This window comes from Callorhinchus milii, unplaced genomic scaffold (genome assembly GCF_018977255.1).
Source record: "Callorhinchus milii isolate IMCB2004 unplaced genomic scaffold, IMCB_Cmil_1.0 Scaffold21, whole genome shotgun sequence".
Lineage (NCBI taxonomy): Eukaryota > Metazoa > Chordata > Chondrichthyes > Chimaeriformes > Callorhinchidae > Callorhinchus > Callorhinchus milii.
The window spans coordinates 7,778,927-7,799,672 of NW_024704762.1; the positions used below are offsets into that span (position 1 = coordinate 7,778,927).

Consider the following 20,746-nt stretch of genomic DNA (forward strand, 5'->3'; position numbering starts at 1 on the left):
GGCTGCCTCTCGAATTTTACTGTACACAAAGACCGTGTTCACCTGCAGTCACTACACTTCTGTGAAGCGCTTTGAGACGTTTTGACGTGCTCAGCCCTTATTTCCCAATGCAAGGATTATATATTTGTTACCAAAATGTTGGCCACTCTCCTTCTGCCCGAGTAACCAACAGAGCATTGAGCCGCACTGCCACCTCGTGGCATTGCTCACTCATCACACACTACCCTGGTAACCGCTGGGAGTGACCAAGTTCCTCGTAATCATGAGTCGTGCAATTTGGACTGTGAAATTCATCTTTAGATCAGTGTCACTGTAGAATTGCATATTTTTGCATGAGTGGGCCTGGGTTTTTCACTCCGGCAATCGAAATATAGGCCAAAAAGTAGGTGATGAAACCTCCCTTTAGGATACCCTATTATCTAAAAAAATATATATATATCATCATTTCTTTAAGACTTATCAGACATTGTACTGGTCTCACGACTTTTTGGTCATCCTGTATATACACCATGGTAACATGACCAGAATGTCTGAGCTTGTCCACAAGGCTGGAGATGACCATGTATTCGTAGATGTCTCCAACACATGATAAGGCGCTATATCAAAGGCAAGGATTATTATTCAATGGTGGATTAACAGTGGCGCCGTGAAGCCAGGTCCACGCTCACTAGTGACCCGTTCAATGGCAGAAAATTCCTCTGCCGGCCCCCTTGATTGGCTGCCAAGCACCCCCTCCCCCCCCGTCCCCGAATAAAATAATAATAATAATAATTTGATCACTTAATCCAAGACCGTTTGTGGGACGTCGCTGTGCGCAATTGGCTGCCGCGTTTCGCCCACAAAACAATTTGCTTTATGGTATAATCTGTGAAGCCCTTTGAGACACCTTAACGACGTGACAAGACACTATATCACATGAAAGGATTATTATTATTATGATTGGTTGCTGAGACTCCCATGGTTGGTTGCTGAGTGCACCCCCTGCACCCCCCCATGAATCATCACCTCAATTTTACCTTACACTCCCGAGCCCTTTTGGGGAGCCAGTCCACCATTGGGCTCATTGATTATAAATAGAGCACATGAAAAATGGGGCCCACAAATATTTTTATCGCCAGGCCCACAAAAGGTTAATCTGGCTCTGGATACTTCAAGTTGAAATCAAGGGATGTGTGGGTGGAAATTCTTTCCTTATACCATCTAGCAAAGGTCATCCAGGTCTGTTGTCAAAGCAATTTTGAAGCCAGTTTCAGCCTCCCAGAGGCTAGGTTTGCTAAGAGTCTTAAAATAATAATTCTTGCATTTGATATTGTGCCTTTCACGTCAGAAGGATGTCTCAAAGTACATCACAGTTTGGCAGCCAACTTGAGATGAACAATATCCCACAAACAGCTATGAATTGAATAACCAGTTTTACCTGGAGGATTGTTGGCCAGGACACAGGGCAAAACTTCCTTTTGTTTTTCAAGTAGTGTCATATAATCTTGAAGAGTTTAAAGATCAGAGTCCTGTAGCTCAGTGGTTAGAGCACTCGCTTTGCAAGCGAGAGACCTGAGTTCAATTCCCGGCAGAGGGCGAAACCTTGGGCAAGTTTCCTTACTCCACACAGAGCCTAATAATAATCCCTCATAAAACCAAAAACAATAATAAATTGGTCATTTTCAATCTACGACTGTTTGTGGGACATTGCTGTGCGCAATTGGCTGCCGCGTTCGCCCACAAATATACAGTCAATTCACTTTACAGTGTGTTCTGTGAAGCGCTTTGGGACGTCCTCCCGACGTGAAAAGCGCTATATCAAACAGGTAGACAGAACCTTGGTTTAACATCTCATCCGAAGAACGGCACTTCCAACATTGCAGCACATCCCCAGCACCAACCTGGAATATCAGCCTAGACTGTCACACGGGGTTTGAATGGTGCCATGGGATCGTTGAAGTCCACTTGAAAGTGCATGGACAGCATCTCCGTTTAATGTCTTATCAGAAAAGTCTCAGAGACTATGATCTCAATATAAGACTTGAAACTTCTGACTCAAGAGGCGAGAGTGCTAACAACTGAGCCATGCTGACACCACGCTTCTCCTGTTCTTAGAATATTTCCTTTCCTAGTGACTGGCAGGAGCAGTGGGTCAACTTCACTGAATAAAAATTAAACCCAGACTGACGTGCTAAAAATCTCTCATTCATTCTCATAGAAACATAAACTCTCTTTGTGAACACCTCCTCAGGATAAAAATGACTGGAATTTGGCCGGGGGTGAGTGTAGCTTGGCACTGTGACTTAGAAACACATAAGGATGGTTTGTTGTGCAAAACAGAGATGGGAAATCAATTGAATGTTGCTAAAAGAGGTCTCTTGGCAAATCATCAGTCTGTGCCAGTTGATCAAATGTGACAATGCATGAGGTTGGCCCTTTTTCTCTCTCCCTCTCGCTCTCTCGGTATCTAGGGAGTACTTGCCAAGTGCTGTTAGAATCAGACCAAACTAGCCAGGCAACAGCATGGATAGTTCAATGGCAGGATAGAGAGTCTTGTTTTAAAGGAATAACCTCCCTTTAACAATCTGTCTGAAGCAGACACATAAGGGTTGGCTTCAATTTGCAACTCGTAGGTTTGTGACCCGGGATAATCGATCACCTTTCTTGTTATCGCTGCCTTTCACGTCTTTTTTGACAGAAGTGCGAGTGCCTCCGACTACACTCTTTTATGAGCAAGCCAAGTTCAGCAAACTCCTGATAACTCATCACTCCAAGGTAAAAAGGGCTCAGTGACGAGCTATCAGGAGTGGCGAGTTAGGCATATGTATAAATACATAAATAAACATGGCCGGGACATTGACAGCAAGATTATCTAGGAACATAGGAGTAGACCATTCAGCCCCTCAAGCCTGTTCCACCATTTGATTAGATCATGGTTGATCAGCACCTCAATTCCAAATATTCCCCTTTGCCCCATATCCCTTGATAAGTTACCTAACTTAAGTGGTAGTGACAATTTAAGCCAGAGTTGAGTTAAGAGGAGTTTACTGTATAGCCAACCCAAACTAAGACCTGAAATTCCACCTAGTCTTTGTCTAAGACCATTTTGCCATACAGTTTATTAATATGGACAGAATTGTCCAGAATTCTCAAATTTGGAAGCCATTTAAATTTTGCCCAAAAAATGCACAATCAATTCACTTTACTGTATATTCTGTGAAAAGCTTTGAGACTTCTCGATGGGTTAATAAGGCGCTATATCCAATGCAAGGATTATTATTATTGATATTAAATTATTCTGACTGAAGGAAAAAATGAACGAGATTTGGGTTTGGAGTGAGCGAGCAGGAGAGAAAAGCCTTTTGTCCCACGGCCCTGGACTTCAGCAGGATTGGGCATTAAATCCCTTTCATACTTCACCTTGAAGGTAATCTGGGAGTAACTTGGCCTAAATCATTTGAAAATATTTCAATTATCATCACGTCCTAACGCAGATAGGATGGGCTGCGAGCACTCATTCTCTGGATCAATGCCACAGACCTGTCATTTTACAGCTGAAATCTTTTATAAGAAGCCAACTCTGGCAAAGGAGACTGATGTGAACATTTGCAACATCATATTACATTCGAAGGGGGGAATGCTTCGAGGGATACTTTAGCCCCTTTTCTCCCCCATTTCCATGTATTGGAAGTGGAAGAGCCAGCCACTGTTCCTCATCATTACCTTGTGATTGATCGTTGACGGAAAGTACTTGTGCTTGAGGCAGATGAGGACACGATGTGCGAACACCACGGATGTAAAACTGATAAAAAAACAAAATATTAGGAGGAAGAGGAAAGAACAATAAGGTGACGGATTATTTGTATGAAAGGTTGGAATGAGTCAGCCAGTGAAACAGATAATGACTGTGGGATTCAAGGGACAAATAGATGTTCTTTTGGAGAAAGAAGGGATTGAGGAATGTGGTCAGGAGGTGGGTTTCAGTGTTGGGGTCCTCTTCAAAAAGAACCAAGTTCGTTTTTAAAACGCCTGCTTTTTATCTACTCAACGCACAGGCATCAGGGTGTATGATGCTGGGCTTCATGACAATCATTACATGAGAAGCTGTCAGTCTTCACTTACCTCCCATAGTGATAGGGTGAAAGGGTTGCCTGAAAGGGTGGTGGAAGCCGATCCGATAACAACTTTTTAGAGCGAAGTAGATAATTATTAGGGGAGGACAAGTTTGCGGGGCTATTCGGAGAACGCGGGGCAGTGGGATCGATTTGGAAGCTCTTTTCAAAGAGCTGGCACAGACACGATGAGCCGAATGGCCTCCTTCTGTGCTGTATAACTCTATGATTCTATGAAGTGCACCTGAGAATGATTGGGGAGAGACTGGGGATGGCTCAGCCCCAATCTCCTGGGATTTGTATCCGAGACCAAGTGTGGGCACGATGGAAGGCCACACTTTGTTGCACTCTCCAGTCCAGTCAACAATGAAGCACGTCCTTCAGGTTCCTTCAAAGAGTTAACAGGTACAAACAACTTCAGAGAAGCACTGCTTGACCTTGATGCAGAATAAATCATATCCAATCTCCTCATATTACAGGTACACTTAGCAATAGGAATCATTGACAGTAGTACTTGCGTGCAAAGCAAAACTTGTGCAAAAAGCCGAGCGAGAGCATCAAAGGCACTTTCATTCCAACTGAAGAACATTCCAGGAGTTTGCGCCATTTCATTTTTTTAAGTCAATCCACCGTGATTTCTCTGGTGCAGTTTAGTTGGCGTCCCATAGCTTAGTGGTTAGAACCCTCGCCTCGCAAGTGACAAGATTTGAATTAAATTCCTGAACAGGGTGAAACTTTAGGTAAATTTCCTTGATAAATTTGCTTATTCCTGTTTACTGTTCAAGCAGCAAGTAGGAACCTGGTCATTAGTCGATCGGCAGATCACTCTCCGGAGCAATAATACCTCCACAACAAACCAAACATTTTTTTTTCTTGAACCTTTACATTCTTGGGAATGTTGGGTGGCTCTTGCAGATTCACCGAGCACAACTCTCCTTCGCAAACTTTCTGTGAGTTTCGCAAAGTTTGATTCCTTTGAACATTTGAAGAACATTTTGCTACAACTCTCGTTGGCATTTTTTGGGAGCTTGTAAAAAAAAAAAGCACAACTTTCCCTAACTTTTAACGTCGATCTGTGGGAATTTACGTAACAAGCTGAAACTTCCGTCTGGAATTACGGATCGAAGAAGAGCAATGGATGCCAGGAGTCAATCGTTCTCCTTCTTTGACTATGTGGTTTTCTCTGTGATGCTCCTTATCTCCACTGGAATTGGGATCTTCCACGCATTCCTGAACCGGAACAAGAAAAAGGACACGGAGGAGTTTTTTACGGGGGGAAGACGGATGTCCGCGCTGCCGGTGGGCATGTCTCTCTGTGCCAGCTTCATGTCGGCCGTGCAGGTCCTCGGGGTTCCCGTAGAGGCCTTTAGATATGGGGCTAAGTTTATGCAGATGTGCATCGGACAAACCCTGAACGCTGTACTGACCGCCTATTTTTTCCTGCCAATCTTCTATCGATTGGGATTGACCAGCACCTACCAGGTAAGATGGTTGATGGCTCTTCAGACAAGGAGCCCCTTTGATTCGATGCCCAAGTCTTTAGAGCAGGAGGGCAGTCGAGTTAAGTGAAGACCAACAAACAACAACAACTTGCATTTACACAGCGCTCCTCATGCAGGGTAGCGTCCTAGAACGTTTGACATTGGCGGAGCACGAACGCGGGAGGAGAGTGGGGAGGTGATCGTAGGGAAGGTGGAGGGATAGAGGAAGCATGCTCCAGAGTCTCGGGACATGCAGGAGACCGGAGCCAGTCATAAGACACATTGCTTAGGTTATGTCGCAGTTCAATTTTAAAAGCCGTTTTTGGGGCTAATGGCATGCAAAGTGATACAAATGGATGCACGTGAGTCCGAAAATGCAATGTTTTGCTTTTGCAGTACCTGGAATTGAGGTTCAGTAAAAGCGTTCGACTTTGCGGGAGCGTGCAATACATAATCGCTACGGTAGGAGTCAAAAACTTTTGCTTCTCCCACCTCCCTCTCCTCCCCTTGGCATAAAAAAGGACTAATAAATCCTCAGGCTTTGGTCCCGAATATTATAGAGAACTGTTTCCCTTGCAAACTTCTTATTATGTTTCAACAATTTCTAACCGTAGAAACACTCACAATTCACAGCTTCCAGCAACATCTAACTGCGTGTGAGTCTGGCTCAGTTGGTAGCACTCTGCCCACCTGGTTCGAGACATTTCAATGTAATACGATGCTGTAATCACATATTAAGTATTATTATTAAAAGGAATATCAAATGCAGATTACTGGGTTGACTTGAAACCAAACTTTCTTGGATCCTCCTTCACCACTTGTTCTGCTTCCAATGTTTCAGATGCTCTTCACTGGAATTGTCATCTATGCACCTGCATTGATATTAAACCAAGGTAATGGCTATGGCGTAAGAGCAGGGGAGCGTGACTAATTGGATAGCTCTTTCAAAGAGCCGTCAGAGGCACGATGGGTCGAATGGCCTCCTTCTTTGCTGTGGGATTCAAAGAATCATAGAATCATATTTTTGTGATTGTATGAAAGTAACTGGGTCTCTATTCTGTTTGTCAAGGCTCCTGAATTCTATTCAGCTCAAAGCTGAATAAAGCTCACATTCTGCTATTCTATGCTGCGATGGAGTTGAGATGTATTTATGGAACTGAGAGATGTATTTCAGTGCTGATGGTATGCTTTGTTGAACTTTAGTTACTGACTTGAATATCTGGGTATCACTGGTCTCCACTGGATTAATCTGCACATTTTACACTACAGTGGTGAGTACTGTCTTACAAAACTTGAAAGCTTGCTATAATTACTCGTAGACCAGCAGCCTCTCGCTGTGCGAGTACAACATTGTCTGTCCTACATCTCCAGGGTGGAATGGTAGCTGTCGTCTGGACTGATGTCTTCCAAGTCATTGTCATGTTAGGAGGATTCGTCGCAATTATAATTCGAGGCACCTATTTGGTGGGCGGTGTAGACAAGATCCTGGAGGCAGCTTACAATGGGTCCAGGATTAACTTTGGAGAGTAAGTCAACTCTTCACCTTCTTCACTAGTGATGCCTATGAGTTATTTCCATTTAATTGTCCCGCCTGCTCACTCTGCAGGCCAGCCTAGCACTGCTTCACTCTAGCTCTCTCTGTCTCTAGCTTTCTGCGAGCTTTCAACAATTTTGCCCTCTCACTACCTCAATCCCGGGTAAATGGACCTGAGGTACACATTAGCCATGATCTTATAAAATGGCAGAACAGGCTTAAGGGGCTGAATAGCCTACTCGTGTTTCTACGTCTATGTACCTATGTCTGACTGTACATGCCTCGTGCTGTGTCGGATTTTGATTGAAATATTCCCATCAGTTTCGATCCAGATCCTCGAAGACGCTACACATTTTGGACATTTGTTGTTGGTGGGACAATGCTGTGGCTTTCCATGTACGGTGTCAATCAAGCTCAGGTGCAGCGCTATGTAGCCTGCAGAACAGAACAACAAGCCCGAGTGTAAGTCACAGAGTGAGTGCCCGGGCAGTGGGTACAACCCTTCCCGCTGCCAAGGGCACAGTGGGTGCGGGGAGCGAGATTACAGAGTGATGTTTAGTGCTAACGGTATGGTTTGTTGAGTTATAATGTGACTGCCTTGAATATCTGTGACGTTTCACACTGGGAGTTGTTTGGATCTGGAATGCACTGCCTGAAAGTGTGTTGAAAGCAGATTCGATAACTACTTTCAAGAGAAAAGTGGATAGATATTTGGGGAGGACAAATTTACAGGGCTAATGCGGGGAGAGCGCGGGGAAGTGGGATTAATTTGGATAGCTCTTTCAAAGAGCCGGCAGGGCAGGATGGGCCGAATGGCCTCCTTCTGTGCTGTATAATTCTATGATCTATGTTTGAGAGGATCAAATGCTTGTATTTTTCAGCCAGAGGCCTAAAATTCCACCTGGTCTTAGCCTGTAATCTATTTCATCTTAAAGATTTAAGAGGATGCAGAAAATGTTTAAACTACCTCTACAACCGCTTGTTAACAAAGACGTGATGAGGCGCTATATCAAATGCAAGGATTATTATTATTATTTATTATTATTAACTTACTGCTCCACCCGCTCCTTGTGTTCAGTAATCAGCAGCCTGCTTTAACAAGGTCTTTGAACAAGGTTGCAGTCTGCCGGTAAGTTTAATAATTCTGTGCTGAGTTCTTGGAATTAGAGGTTCCATCTGCAGTCCTCCTAGATTTGATCTGGCATTTCCAGGCACGAGGTGGGAGAGTTCTCCTGTAAAACGAGTAAGGAATGAACAACTGACTATTAACAGGGACAAAAGGTCAGTCTTCCTATTTTTAATAAAGGCTGTTGCGTTGGGAAAAGGTCACCAGTTTCTTTGTGGTTTCAGTTTGAATACAAATTTAATTTCATCGTTAGGCAAGTTTCCTTACTCCACAAGCCTCTGTTTACCTAGCAGTAAGTAAGAACCCAGTTAGTCGATTGATGGATTGCTTTCCGGGGGTGATAATCCCTTCAAAAATAATAATAAAAAGTATGCAATCAGTTCACTTTATAGTATATTCTGTGAAGCGCTTTGAGATGTCTCAAAGCTAAGGCAAGGATTATTATTATTATTATTATTTCCAAAATTAATTTGTTGTTGCTCCTGATGTGTATTTTCATGTTATTATGAATCTTTGGGATAAAACATAATTTCTGATGACATCTATCTAATTGCTCATTCTCTGGGTGGCTGAGAGGTAGTTGGTTCAACTTGTAAATTCACACACTTTTCATTTGCCAAAGGCAATGAGACAGAGAAGAGATTGGTTTGGTTCTGACAAGTCTTCTCAGGTCAAGCCAGGTCTTGCTCTGTGCATCAGGCAGCGATAAGGGTCATGTATTTGATCAAAATCATCTGTTTCTTCCAATTTTCTGTTGCAAACTAACTGTGGTAGAGAGGCCAAGCTCTCTCTCTCTCTCGCCCTCTCTCCGTTTCCTCCTGTCAGAAACTCTGAAGTATTTCTCAACAGTGTGTAAGCCACTGTCACTATTCCCAGTTTGCTGCCTATACAGTTCTTGCTTGCTGGAGTTCATCACAAGCAACTGTGCTTAATGGGATCATGTAGTGCCAAGCACCTTGAGACGTCCTCCCGGCATGAAAGGCGCGATATAAATATAAATCCTATTGTGTCACACTTCCAGTAGGATGAATGGAAGAGTATTATGGAGGCAACTTTCAATGGATACCACACTGTTCTGAGAGCAGTGACCCACAGATCTCTAGTAGTTACGAGTTAGTTTCAGATTCGGAATAAAAGTGAGAGTAAAGGAGGAAGAAGTATGCCATTTACCATCACTCTCCTCGTTTGCTGGGCAAGTGCAGGTTGTGATTTAATAATGATAATAATAATAACCTTTGCATTTGGTATAGCGCCTTATCACGTCATTGACATATATCAAAGTGCTTCACAGAATATTACGGTAAAGTGAATCGACTGTGCGTTTTGTGGGCGAATATTTGACTCTTGGTTTGTTCACAGCGCCATCTTTGTGAACCAACTTGGACTATGGATGATCGTTACGAGTGCAGTGATCTGTGGCATAATCATGTTTGCCCTGTACGAGGATTGTGACCCCGTGATTGCAGGTTACGTCTCTGCAAGCGATCAGGTGAGTCAAGCAACACAAAGGAAATACTCCCGATACCAGTGCAGTCTTAGGCGAGCAAGGTGTGAAACATTCCCAGGTGGCATCTGATGGACTACGCCAGTGGGCATGTGCCCAGCTTGCTCTTGGCAGTGGGTCTTTGGCCAGAGACTATCATGGTGGTCTAGCGCCTTCGGACGTCCTCCTAACGGGAAAGGCGCTGTATGAATGCAATTTGTTGTTGTTGATGGCATTGGATTTTATGTGTTTTTATAGATGATTCCATACATGGTGCTGGACATTTTTGCAACATTCCCAGGAGCCCCAGGACTGTTCCTAGCCGCAGCCTACAGCGGGACACTGAGGTAACAAAGACCGCAATTTATAGAGCGCTAAAAGGCTTCGACGGTTGAGAAGGAGCCACAGAATAAAATATGTGCTCCTCCTTTACAGCACGGCTTCCACCAGCATCAATGCTATGGCCGTAGTCACTTTGGAGGACGCAATCAAACCCAGGATGAGGCAGTTATCTCAAAAGAAGTTGATTATGATATCTAAAGGGCTGTGTGAGTATCTGTCTGCCGGTCTTTTTGTCTTTCTTCATCAGGCTAGTTAATGAGGGAGGAAAGATTCCCACGGCACTATTCGAAAAAAGAAGGGAGTTTATCTCGGTGTCCTGGCCAACAATCTCCCAAAATGCATGGCTGTTTGTGGGACACTGCTATGCTCAACTGGCTGCTGCGTTTCACCCACAAAATAATAATAATAATAATCCTTGCATTTGATATAGCGCTTTTCACGTCGGGAGGACGTCCCAAAGCGCTTCACAGAACACACTGCAAAGTGAATTGACTGTATATTTGTGGGCGAACGCGGCAGCCAATTGCGCACAGCAATGTCCCACAAACAGTCATAGATTGAAAATGAACAATTTTATTATTGTTTTGGGTTTTTTGGAGGGATTATTATTAGGCTCTGTGTGGAGTAAGAAAACTTGCCCAAGGTTTGGCCCTCTGCCTGGAATTGAACTCAGGTCTCTCGCTTGTAAAGCGAGTGCTCTAACCACTGAGCTACAGGACTCCACAGTAATACACAGAAATACACAGTCAATCCATTTAAAGTATATCTTGCAAAGCGCTTTGAGAAATCACGATGACGTGATAAGGCACTAGATCAAACGCGAGGATTATTATAAGTGTCTTCATCTGATCCTCAATGACCTCCTCTCTACTTTTCTCTGTTTTCCAGCCTTGCTGTACGGTGTGGCTTGCGTTATGTTTGCTGCTTTGTCCAGCCTGCTTGGTGGAGGGGTTTTGCAGGTATGATCGCATCAAACCAAGTGTCTGTTAATACACGTGGAGAGGTTAGATGCTGTTGACATACATTTACTAAACATAGGAGCTGAGGGTTTTGATTTTAATCTCCTGCCAATTTCTCCTCCTTCCAACAACAACAACAACAACAACAACAAGATTACATTTGTATAGCACCTTTCACCAGACGTGACAGTGCGGGGGCTGGAGGAGAAACCGCACTGTCACGATAGAGGCAACAAAGTGGAGACGGTGAGAGAGAGAAGAATCGAACCAGGCAAGGGCAGGTCTGCGAAGATTAAGTAAGGAGGAGAGGCGGTGTATGAGGATTGAGTGGTCGACAGTGTTGAAGGCGGCAGAGAGGTCGAGGAGGATAAGGAGGCAGAGGGAGCCCTGATCACAGATGTTCAGAATGTCATTACCTCTGATTTAGGCCAGAATCCCATTATGTCTGAGTCTTTACAGTGAATGTTGGCATGGGAGGAAGAGGAGAGGCAAGGAAGGAGGAGGGGACCCAGAAAATCTATCATTAATAACAAAATTACTCAGTGCTGTGTAAGAGTCCGGGCTAAGTGGTGCTATTTTATCCTAGGGTTCCTTCACTGTGATGGGAGTCATCAGTAACCCACTGTTGGGAGCATTTATCCTCGGGATATTCATTCCTCCCTCAAACGCTGTGGTAAGCATGGGCTCAGGTTGATAATACAATACATTTTATGTCGATATAATGCGTTTCACATTGAGAGAACGTCTCAATATTTTGTGAGATTGCACAGAGACATATGTCCTATCACACCAGACCATATTTTAATAATAATAACATTATATTTCCCTTTAACTGATTCTAGAGAAGGTGTTTCCTCACCTGGGGAATCCCACCCATTGGATGAGGGTCCTCACCTATAACATACGGAACCAGGAAGCTCACACCTCCTATCCACTACTATACTTCCAACGTAAAATACATCACAAGCGAGTTGTGCAGAGAATGAGAGATAGACAGATGGATCACTCCTTGCCTTCCACTTGTTGGCTGCGGTTACAATAACAATAATAATCCCTGCATTTGATACAGCGCCTCATCATATCTTCGAGACGTCTCAAATCGCTTCACAGAATATACTGTAAAGTGGAGTGACTGTGTATTTTGTGGGCGAAATATACAGTCAGTTCATGTTCAACACTGAGACAATTTATCAAGAAAGAAGCGGGAACTACATACATATAAATGCCTTGTGACATGTGTCTCCAAATTGATCCCTCCACCCATCCTTCAGTTCCCGAGAGTAAATAATGTAAAATGGCTTCTGGCCTCTGGATTTAGGGGGTGCTCGCTGGCCTGGCTGCTGGTTTCGCGATCTCTCTCTGGCTGTCAATCGGAGGCGCAATGTACCCACCCACCCCTGAGCTTATGGGAGTCTTGCCGTCCTCCGCCATGTCTTGCCCTATCTTGGACACCAATTCTACGATCAATGGCACGGTCTTATTTGCTGGACGGATACCAATGGCACCAGAGCATCCGAACAGGTAAGAGACGCTGATCGAGTAAAATAAGTTTCAACAACAACAAATTACACTTGTGTAGCGCCCTCCACGTCGGAAAGACGTCCCAGGGCGCTGGACAGTCAGGGATTTTTGGACCCAAGCTGGGAGTTGGGGTCAGGAGGGGTGGAGAGCAGGGTTGGGTGGGGGTGGGAGAGTGGCCTAAGGCACCGTGGAAGAAGAACCAGTTTCAGTTTCAAACTGTTAACCTTGTATCGGTAACCTTTGATAGTTCTGCCGTCTTTCCCTCTGAAGGTTTCCCATTGCAGACGAGTTCTACGCCTTGTCCTACCTGTACTATGGAATCGTGGGCTCTCTTACGACCATCATTGTTGGTGTTGTGGTCAGCTACTTAACGGGTGAGTTGATTAAAATTTCCGGTTGCGTTCTGCGGACGAAAGAGAAAGGTTTCTTTTTAAAAAAAGTTAGCAATTTGCCTCATAATTTTAAAATTCTAATTATCCCTTCGCTGCAAAATGGCGGCTCATCATTCTGAAGGTTTCTCACAACAACAACAACAACAACAACTTGCATTTACACAGCGCTCTTCACGAGGGGTAGTATCCCAGAGCGCTTGACAGTGGCAGAGTCTCACCCCGAGCTGGGGGGAGAGGGAGTGGGAGTAAACACGATAAAAAAGGAAGGTCCTTAGGTGGGATGTGAAAGTGGGGAGGGAAGGGGCAAGGCTGAAGGATTGAGGAAGAGAGTTCCAGAGTTTTGGAGGGTAGTGGCTGAAAGCACGGCCACCAATTGTGGAGTGGAGGAGGTGAGGGATGAACAAGGAGGCCTTAACATCTATGTGTGTTCATTGTTTGTAGGTCCAACCAAGAGGCAGAGCATTGCTCCTGGCCTGTTGTGGTGGGATCTATCAAAGGGGCAATCATTTCCCCAGCAGCCGGACGTTGAGGGGTTAAGAACAGACAAGTTGAAAGACAAACGGGTAAGGGCACATATTAAATGGTCAATTATCACTGGTAATCCTTCAAGTTTTTCCCCAGATGGAACGTGTTTATTCAGGAGCAGGAAGGGGGCATCTGCTAAAGAGAATTAACCGCCACGTACTTTCATTTTTGCTAGAAGAATGAGTGAATATAATAATAATCCTTGCATTTGATATAGCACCTTATCACGTCTGCGAGATATCTCAAAGCGCTTCTCAGAATATACTGTAAAGTGAATTGACAGTATATTTTGTGGGTGAAACGTGGCAGCCAATTGCACACAGCAGCGTCCCACAAACAGCCGTGGATTGAGTGACCAAATTATTATTATTATTGTTATTATAAGTATAGGAAGATTCCTCCTCACATGGTCTTGTGTATGTATCACCTGCCTTGTTTCATCTCCCTAAATCTGATGGTGGCTTCCATCCTTCAGGTCAGAGGCACAAAAGTCTTCATAGAGGTCGGAATCGAGTGTGAGAACGAAGAACCCACTCAGCGAGACAACATTACGGGCGATTGCAGCAACTTATTGATTGATGAGACATATCTTCCTCTGGAATCAGAAACTAGTGTTTAAGGAAGGAGTCTGCCAACGAGAATCTATCCATTGTCCTCCTCGCATTGACTGTAGGCTACTTCTGGAACTCTCTCCCTCGATCGCTCTGCCTTGCCCCCTTCCTTCCTCCCTCCCTCCCTCCCCACCTTCGAATCCTGCATAAAGACCCTTCCTCCCTCCCTCTCCCCCCTGGCTTGGGGTCAGACTCCGCCAACATGAAGCCCTTCAGCACGCTACCCTGCACGAAGGGCGCTATATATAAATGCAAGTTGTTGTTGTCATTGTACCTATCCCCGCCTTCAACCCTCCCAGAAATAAATCCCTTAGATCTTATGACTTTGGTGGACCATCTTGGTTATTTCCCTGCTGGGTGTACACCGCTACATACGCTAAGAGCTTTCCTTTGCAGGAACGGTACTGTATAAATCGAAGTTGCTGTTGGATACCATACCTTTTTCACCCAACTGCAATCGTCACCCTTGTCCCCCAATCTACATGAATACTGACATCAAGCGGGCATTACAAGAACTGCAACAGCCACTTTAAAGCTTCTCTGCTTTATCTGCTTCCCGACTTATCTTTGTGAATTCCATAGGAATCTCTCCATCTTGACCAATCAAATTCACAAGAGAGATTCGGATCAATTTCAGCTTTTTTGATCATTGTCCCCATTGTAATAATAATAATAATCATCCTTGCATTTGATATTGCGCTTTGAGACGACTCGATGATGTGATAAGGCGCTATATCAAATCCAAGGGTTACTATTATTATTATTATTATTATTATAATTTTCCTGAAATTGCCCTTCAAACCCTCGAACCTGAGGTGTGAATCTTATTGAAGAAAGTCGTTCTGGGTCTCAATCCCATTGTACTTCAATAAGGTTCTCTCTGAGATGTTTCTTTAAGCCTGAAGACCTCGCTTGTCCTGTTGTTTTTCCGACAATAGGTCACACACGAAACATCAGCCCATATCTTTCAGAGGAGATGAGGATATAAATATGATTTAATATCTTATTTTTTTAAAAACACGAGAATTACTGTCCAAAGTCACTGGAATTTCTAAAGCACAATGTATTATAAAATCGCAGCCTAAAAATATCTTCATTAAAAGTTGCAACACTTTCGAGAGGCTTGTTTGACAGGCTGGCTCGTGTCTGGTTGCTAAAGGGCACAGCTGTTGAAATATTATTCCTGTGAAAAATTAGCATTTTGTATTTAAACAGCTAAAATTATTTTTTTTAGTGCGTGATGATTTTCAGAGATGAAGGAATTCTAGTGCATCCATCGCTCCCAGACCAGCGACAGCACTGGTTGGATACAGAGTAAAGCTCCATCTATACTGTCCAGACAGGACTCCCGGATCAACTCTAATACTTATATTGTCACAAGTTTAATAATAATAATCCTTGCATTTGGTGTAACATGTTTCACGTCAAGAGGACATCCCAAAGTGCTTCACAGGAAACGCTGTAAAGTGTAGTGACTGTGTTTTGTGGGCGAAAGCGGCAGCCAATTTTGCGTGCAGCAGCGTCCCACAAACAGGGATAAAAAAATAGCCTCGGCAGCTCTCTGCTCCCGAGGGGGCAGACACCATGTTTAACAAGAGGGTTTACGGAATCTATAAAGGCCCGGCATCACTTTAAATGGGATGCAAGTGTTGTGAGAGCAGATTAATCACTATGGCTCACTCACACTTGACCAACAGGGAAATCTGCAAAATGCTAAAACCCCCGATAAATAAATAACAGGGAATCATTCATGTCAGACGTTTGCCCTCTGATTGGTTAGCGCTACGCGCCGGCCATCTGTGTTTGGTGGAAATTAAGTGGGAGCGCATTTTTTTCCCCCTCACTGGGAGACGAGCGGGGAGGGCAGAGGTGATTCCCAACGTGCCCTGAGGTGATTAAAACCAATCCGCCAGAGATATCCGACGGCTAGACTCCCCGCTTTATTCATTTAGATGGAAACAAATGGTTGCTCTTGAGCCGCAGAGATGTCAAGTGTCAGAGTTCAAATGTCAAAGAGCAGGTGACCAAGGTCGGCAGCCTTTAAAAAATCTCCATTACGAAGCTCAGCTGCCTTGGGAGTCGTTGGTGTCCGTTCTTCCTACTATTGCTGAGCGTTCGCAAATAGATTGTGGGGAAATAAGCCCTCCTCTCCTGTAACTCCTTCCCCAAACCCCCAAACAGCACGAATCCAGAGGTCTACATCAGCAAAGTACAATTACATTTGTACAGCGCCTTTCACGTCGAGAGGACGTCCCAAGGCGCTGGACAGTCATGGATTTGGACCCGACCTGAGGATCGGGATCGGGAGGAGTGGAGGGCAGGGATGGTAGGGAGGATGGCCGAAGGCTTGGTTGAAGAGGAAAGTTTGCCCACAAATACAGTCACTTCACTTATTAGCAATTACCCGCAAGACGATAGATACAGTGTTCGAGGCGTTATATAAAATGCAAAGGTTATAATCTTTATTTTTGATCATCACTCGAGTTACTGGGTGGTGTTGTTGGTGGGAAGTGTCTCTGGCAGATGGAGCCTGCTTGTGCGAAACAAATCAGAGGGATGTTTGAGCGAGGGATAGAGACTGTGGGACCTACACTCCCCTTTCCTTTGTAAAACCGGGATGAAGTCAAACCACCAAGACCTCTCCACTGTAGCTTACTTGGAGTCCCGTAGCTCAGTGGTTGGAGCACTCACCTCATAAGTGAGAAGACCTGGTTCGATTCAGGACAGGACGAGACCTTAGGAAAATTTTCTTACTTCATACATCTCTAGCAGTAAGTAGGAACCTGTTTTTCCCAGGGATAATATTCCCATTAACAAAACCAAACAACCAAACAAATAAATGTGGTCACTCAATCCACGACTGTTTGTGGGGACATGGCTGTGCACAATTGGCAACTGTACGAGTTTCACCCACAAAATACACAGACACCGCACTTTACAATATCTACTGTGAAGCACTTTGAGACGTCTCAACAACATGATAAGGCGCTACATAAGAACATAAGAAATGCTAGACGAATAAAGACCAAGGTCCATCTCGTTCGCCTTCCACCTTCCTGGCGGTCGCATGGACACAGATGTCCCGAACTACCTATGTACAATATCCCATAACTACCTGTATCAAACGTAAGAATTATTAGCATTAGTCGTGGTATTATTGACGAGAGATAAGCGCGCTTTGAGATGTGCAGAGCTCCTGCTCTCAGATATTATTGGCACGGTGTTAGCTGATGCGGAACAATCCTTCTGGGCTCCCTGCATGAGTGAGCTAACAGCGTCCTGGCCGTTAATGATCACACCACGGCCCAGCGGGGCAAAGCTGGCACCGGTGCCTTGTGCCATTTCTGGTGCTAAGTGACATTTCCAAGCCACGCACAAATATTCTTGGCTCCGGTAGCGGCCCGCCTCTGCCTACACGAAGCAGAATGATAAACTGATGGGAGGTCGGAGCTCGAAGATTTAACACTGAAGATGCAGATTGTTGCACAGCCCCCTTCCTCACCCAATCTACACCCTCAAGTGTTGGGGTCAATATCATGTTTGATTCTAACGGGATTTCAAGATTGTTTCCCACCCCCACCCACCTCTCCCATTAAGTAGTGGTGGTTAGACTAGCCTCACAAGCGAGGAGACCCGGGTTCAATTTCCGGGCAGGACGAAACCTTAGGCAAGTTTCCTTACTCCACATGTCTCTGTTTATCTAGCAGTAAGTAGGAACCCAGTTGTTAGTCGATTGGCGGATCGCTTTCCGGGGGTAATAAACCCTTAAAAAAAATAATTTGGTCTCTCAATCCACAACAGCTTGTGGGACACTGTTGTGCGCAATTGGCTGCCGTGTTTCGCCCACAAAATATACAGTCGACGGAATGCTAACACATCTCGACGCTGATCACATTAAGATTTTTGTCTAAACTAAAGAGATCGGCGCTCGATAAGCCTATCCCAACAGGTGCCTCCTCCTGAATCCCTTCTGTCGCTCGCCTTCCTGTCTGCCATCAGCGATCCATTTTTCTTTGTTCCCCTCTGCGCTGTGAGCTGAGCTCCCAGACTAAACAAGGTCAAATGTTACACTGGTGCCTGGCGGGATCACACAGCTCACAGATCAAGGGTCACAAATGCCAGGAGCTGAAGGTGAAAGGGCAGCCTCTTGCAATCCCCTCCTGCTCCCAATCCTCCATCGCACTCCCCTTCCCCCACCCCCCAAGCCCCTCCCCCACCTCCCCAAACCCCCCCACCTTAGTAAACTTGTGATGTGACGGATAAGGATTCGCTTGACAGTGATGGTACAATTATTGGATTAAGCAGCTTCAATAATCATTGGTGCTGGGAACGTTTTTGGAGCAAGAGTGATTCTAACTGGATTATTTGGCTTTCCAACAGCGCTGATGATTTTCGCATGAGACCTTCCAATCCTTCGGCTGAGATATTAAACCAAGCTCCCGTCTGCGCCTGGTCACGTGGTGTTAATGATCCCTACTCAAAAATGGAAGGGAGTATTTCTCTCTCTCTGTCTCTCTCTCTCTCTCTCTCTCTCGGTGTCCTGTCCAAAGAATCCCACAGATAAAATTGCTCATTCACTTCATGACTGTTAGTGGGAGCATGGTGGTGGGTTTCCATATGTATCAGACACCCGGCTGACTCCACACCCCCAAAACATTGTGGAACATCGCTGTATGCAAATGGCTGCCCCGTTCACCTACAAATTACAGAGTACACGGTACACTTTACAGTAAAATCCTGTGAAGCGCTTTGAGGCGCGATAAAGCGCTGTATGTTCTCTCCTCGCTTCTTTCTCTAACCCTAACCCACTTAGCGTGCGAGCCAGCCTTGGCAACCAGTACGTCTGAGGGGTGGGTGGGGGTGGAATCGCTTGCAAACGATCAGAGACTGGACACTTGGCTGATCTTTCCCTCTTTAGCCCAAGGTCAGTTATAGAGACAACCACTGTCTGGCTGAGATCGAAGATTGGTTGCTCAATGAGCACCATGAACAGAAACCTGGGGTCTTCCACCAGTCTGTGTGGCTTTACTAAATCCACTGGCCCAGATCACAATCTTAAAAGCAGGTCTGTCTGTTCTGTCTGTCTGTCTGTCTGGAAACTCTCACTTTAAAACCCATCTTGAAGAGGACAAGATTTACTTTTTAACACAATCTGATGCTTGCATAGATTCACCCTCCCCCTCCCCCTTCTCTGCCCTCGGTATCTATGGTGCTACCGTTCTCCAGGCTGAGTAAAAGCTGATCTGATTAGAAAGACTCATTTTTTTTGTTTGCTTGAGTCGTGGTAAAGTGGCAGTGAACTGCAGTGACCTCCTTTTTGTTCAGGATCCTGTCCTATTAATCATCCGTTAACATCCCATAGTCATGTCAATGAGGGGCTCGGAAAACTCATCAGGATCAGCTTGGTTCGGCCGCTTGCGTTTCCGTCGCTGGGTCAGAAGGTTGTGGGTCAAAGCCCCATATTGGGAGCTGAGCTCAACATCCAGGCTGATGCTCCAGTACAGTGCTGGGAGGGTGTGAGCGTGTGTGTATGTGGGGGTGGGGGGGGGTGGTGGGGTGGGGGGGGAGAGAACGTTGCATAGTTACAGGTGTTGTCTTTTGCCTAAGATGCTAAACTAGGTCCAGTCTTCCCGTTCAGCTGAATGTTAAAGATCCCGAGGCACGATTTGAAAGTCGTTGTGCTCTCTGACAAATTGATCATTCGCTTACTTCAACTTTGTGTTTGGCAGTCGCTTCACTTGACAGAACAGAGGGGGTGTTTTGAGACATGAGTTCTGCCCCTCTTCCCCCCCCCCACCCCCGCGCCCCCACTCTATATGAGTCAGTGTTAATATGACAAAGGGGAGGGAAAAAAAATCACCATGAGAAAAAAACTATTTATAAAAATCCTGGTAGTGATGCTTGATATTGTACCTTTCGTGTTGGGAGGTCTTCTCAATGCATTTCACAGGATTTACTGTAAAGTGTAGTGACTGTGTATTTCGTAGGGGAACGCAGCAGCCAATTTGAACACAGAGAGATCCCACAAACAGCCGTGAAGTGAGCGAGCAATCTTATATAACAACAAATTACGTTTGTATAGCGCCATTCACGCCCGGAGCACATCCCAAAGCGAAGGACAGTCAAGGATTTGCACCCAAGCAGAGCGGTTGGGATCGGGAGTGGTGGAGGAGGGCAGGGGTGGGAGAGGCTGTCTGTCAGAGAGGGATAAGATGTCAAAGGGTGTCGTGGGATACGGATCACCCAGTGTGGGAAGTGAAGGGTGTGTGAGGGTATTGATACGAGATTGGGAGGCTTTTTTAGGAGGTTTTCTTTAGGAGGTTTTCCAGGACAAAGGAGGAAAGGCGTGAGGCCAAGGGAATTTGGGAGAAAAGTAAAGAGTTCTTGTGCAAATACCTGTGCGAGCGGAATTCGCTTACATTCCACACATACAGTGAAATCGTGGAACTCTGAATCCCAGCTGGTGGGACACAAATCCAACCACCCTTCTCAATTCAAAGTGAAGTTTGACGATGTCGCGACACTGAGATATCCTCGGACCCTCCTCTCCCTCTCTTTTTGGGTCTGCCCGTCTTGTCCTTTTAAAGAAATTGTCCCGGGCAGGTTTATCGGAACCCGGTTGTTCGTTCGAAGATTGGCGGATCGCTTTCCCGGGTGTCATAATCCCTTCAAAAAAAAAAA

The 20,746-nt window shown here is 45.1% G+C and overlaps 1 protein-coding gene across 1 annotated transcript; it reads left to right on the plus strand.

The window, feature by feature from the left end:
• Positions 1-4,725: 4,725 nt before the first annotated feature.
• Positions 4,726-14,183, plus strand: slc5a5 (solute carrier family 5 member 5). The gene is made up of 15 exons (XM_007898797.2): positions 4,726-5,573; positions 5,969-6,034; positions 6,414-6,465; positions 6,776-6,843; positions 6,944-7,098; positions 7,428-7,568; positions 9,592-9,721; positions 9,974-10,062; positions 10,151-10,263; positions 10,946-11,016; positions 11,603-11,689; positions 12,335-12,537; positions 12,808-12,911; positions 13,371-13,492; positions 13,930-14,183. Exons 1-15 carry the CDS (start codon positions 5,226-5,228, stop codon positions 14,071-14,073), a joined length of 1,893 nt encoding a protein of 630 aa, XP_007896988.2. The 5' UTR covers positions 4,726-5,225; the 3' UTR covers positions 14,074-14,183.
• The last annotated feature ends 6,563 nt before the right edge of the window (positions 14,184-20,746 follow it).

Coding starts and splice junctions, on each gene's coding strand:
- slc5a5 (XM_007898797.2), top strand. CDS start 5,226: ATGGATGCCAGGAGTCAATCGTTCTCCTTCTTTGACTATGTGGTTTTC. Junction 7,569..9,591: donor ACAGAACAACAAGCCCGAGT/GTAAGTCACAGA, acceptor GTTTGTTCACAG/CGCCATCTTTGTGAACCAAC. Junction 13,493..13,929: donor ACAAGTTGAAAGACAAACGG/GTAAGGGCACAT, acceptor TCCATCCTTCAG/GTCAGAGGCACAAAAGTCTT.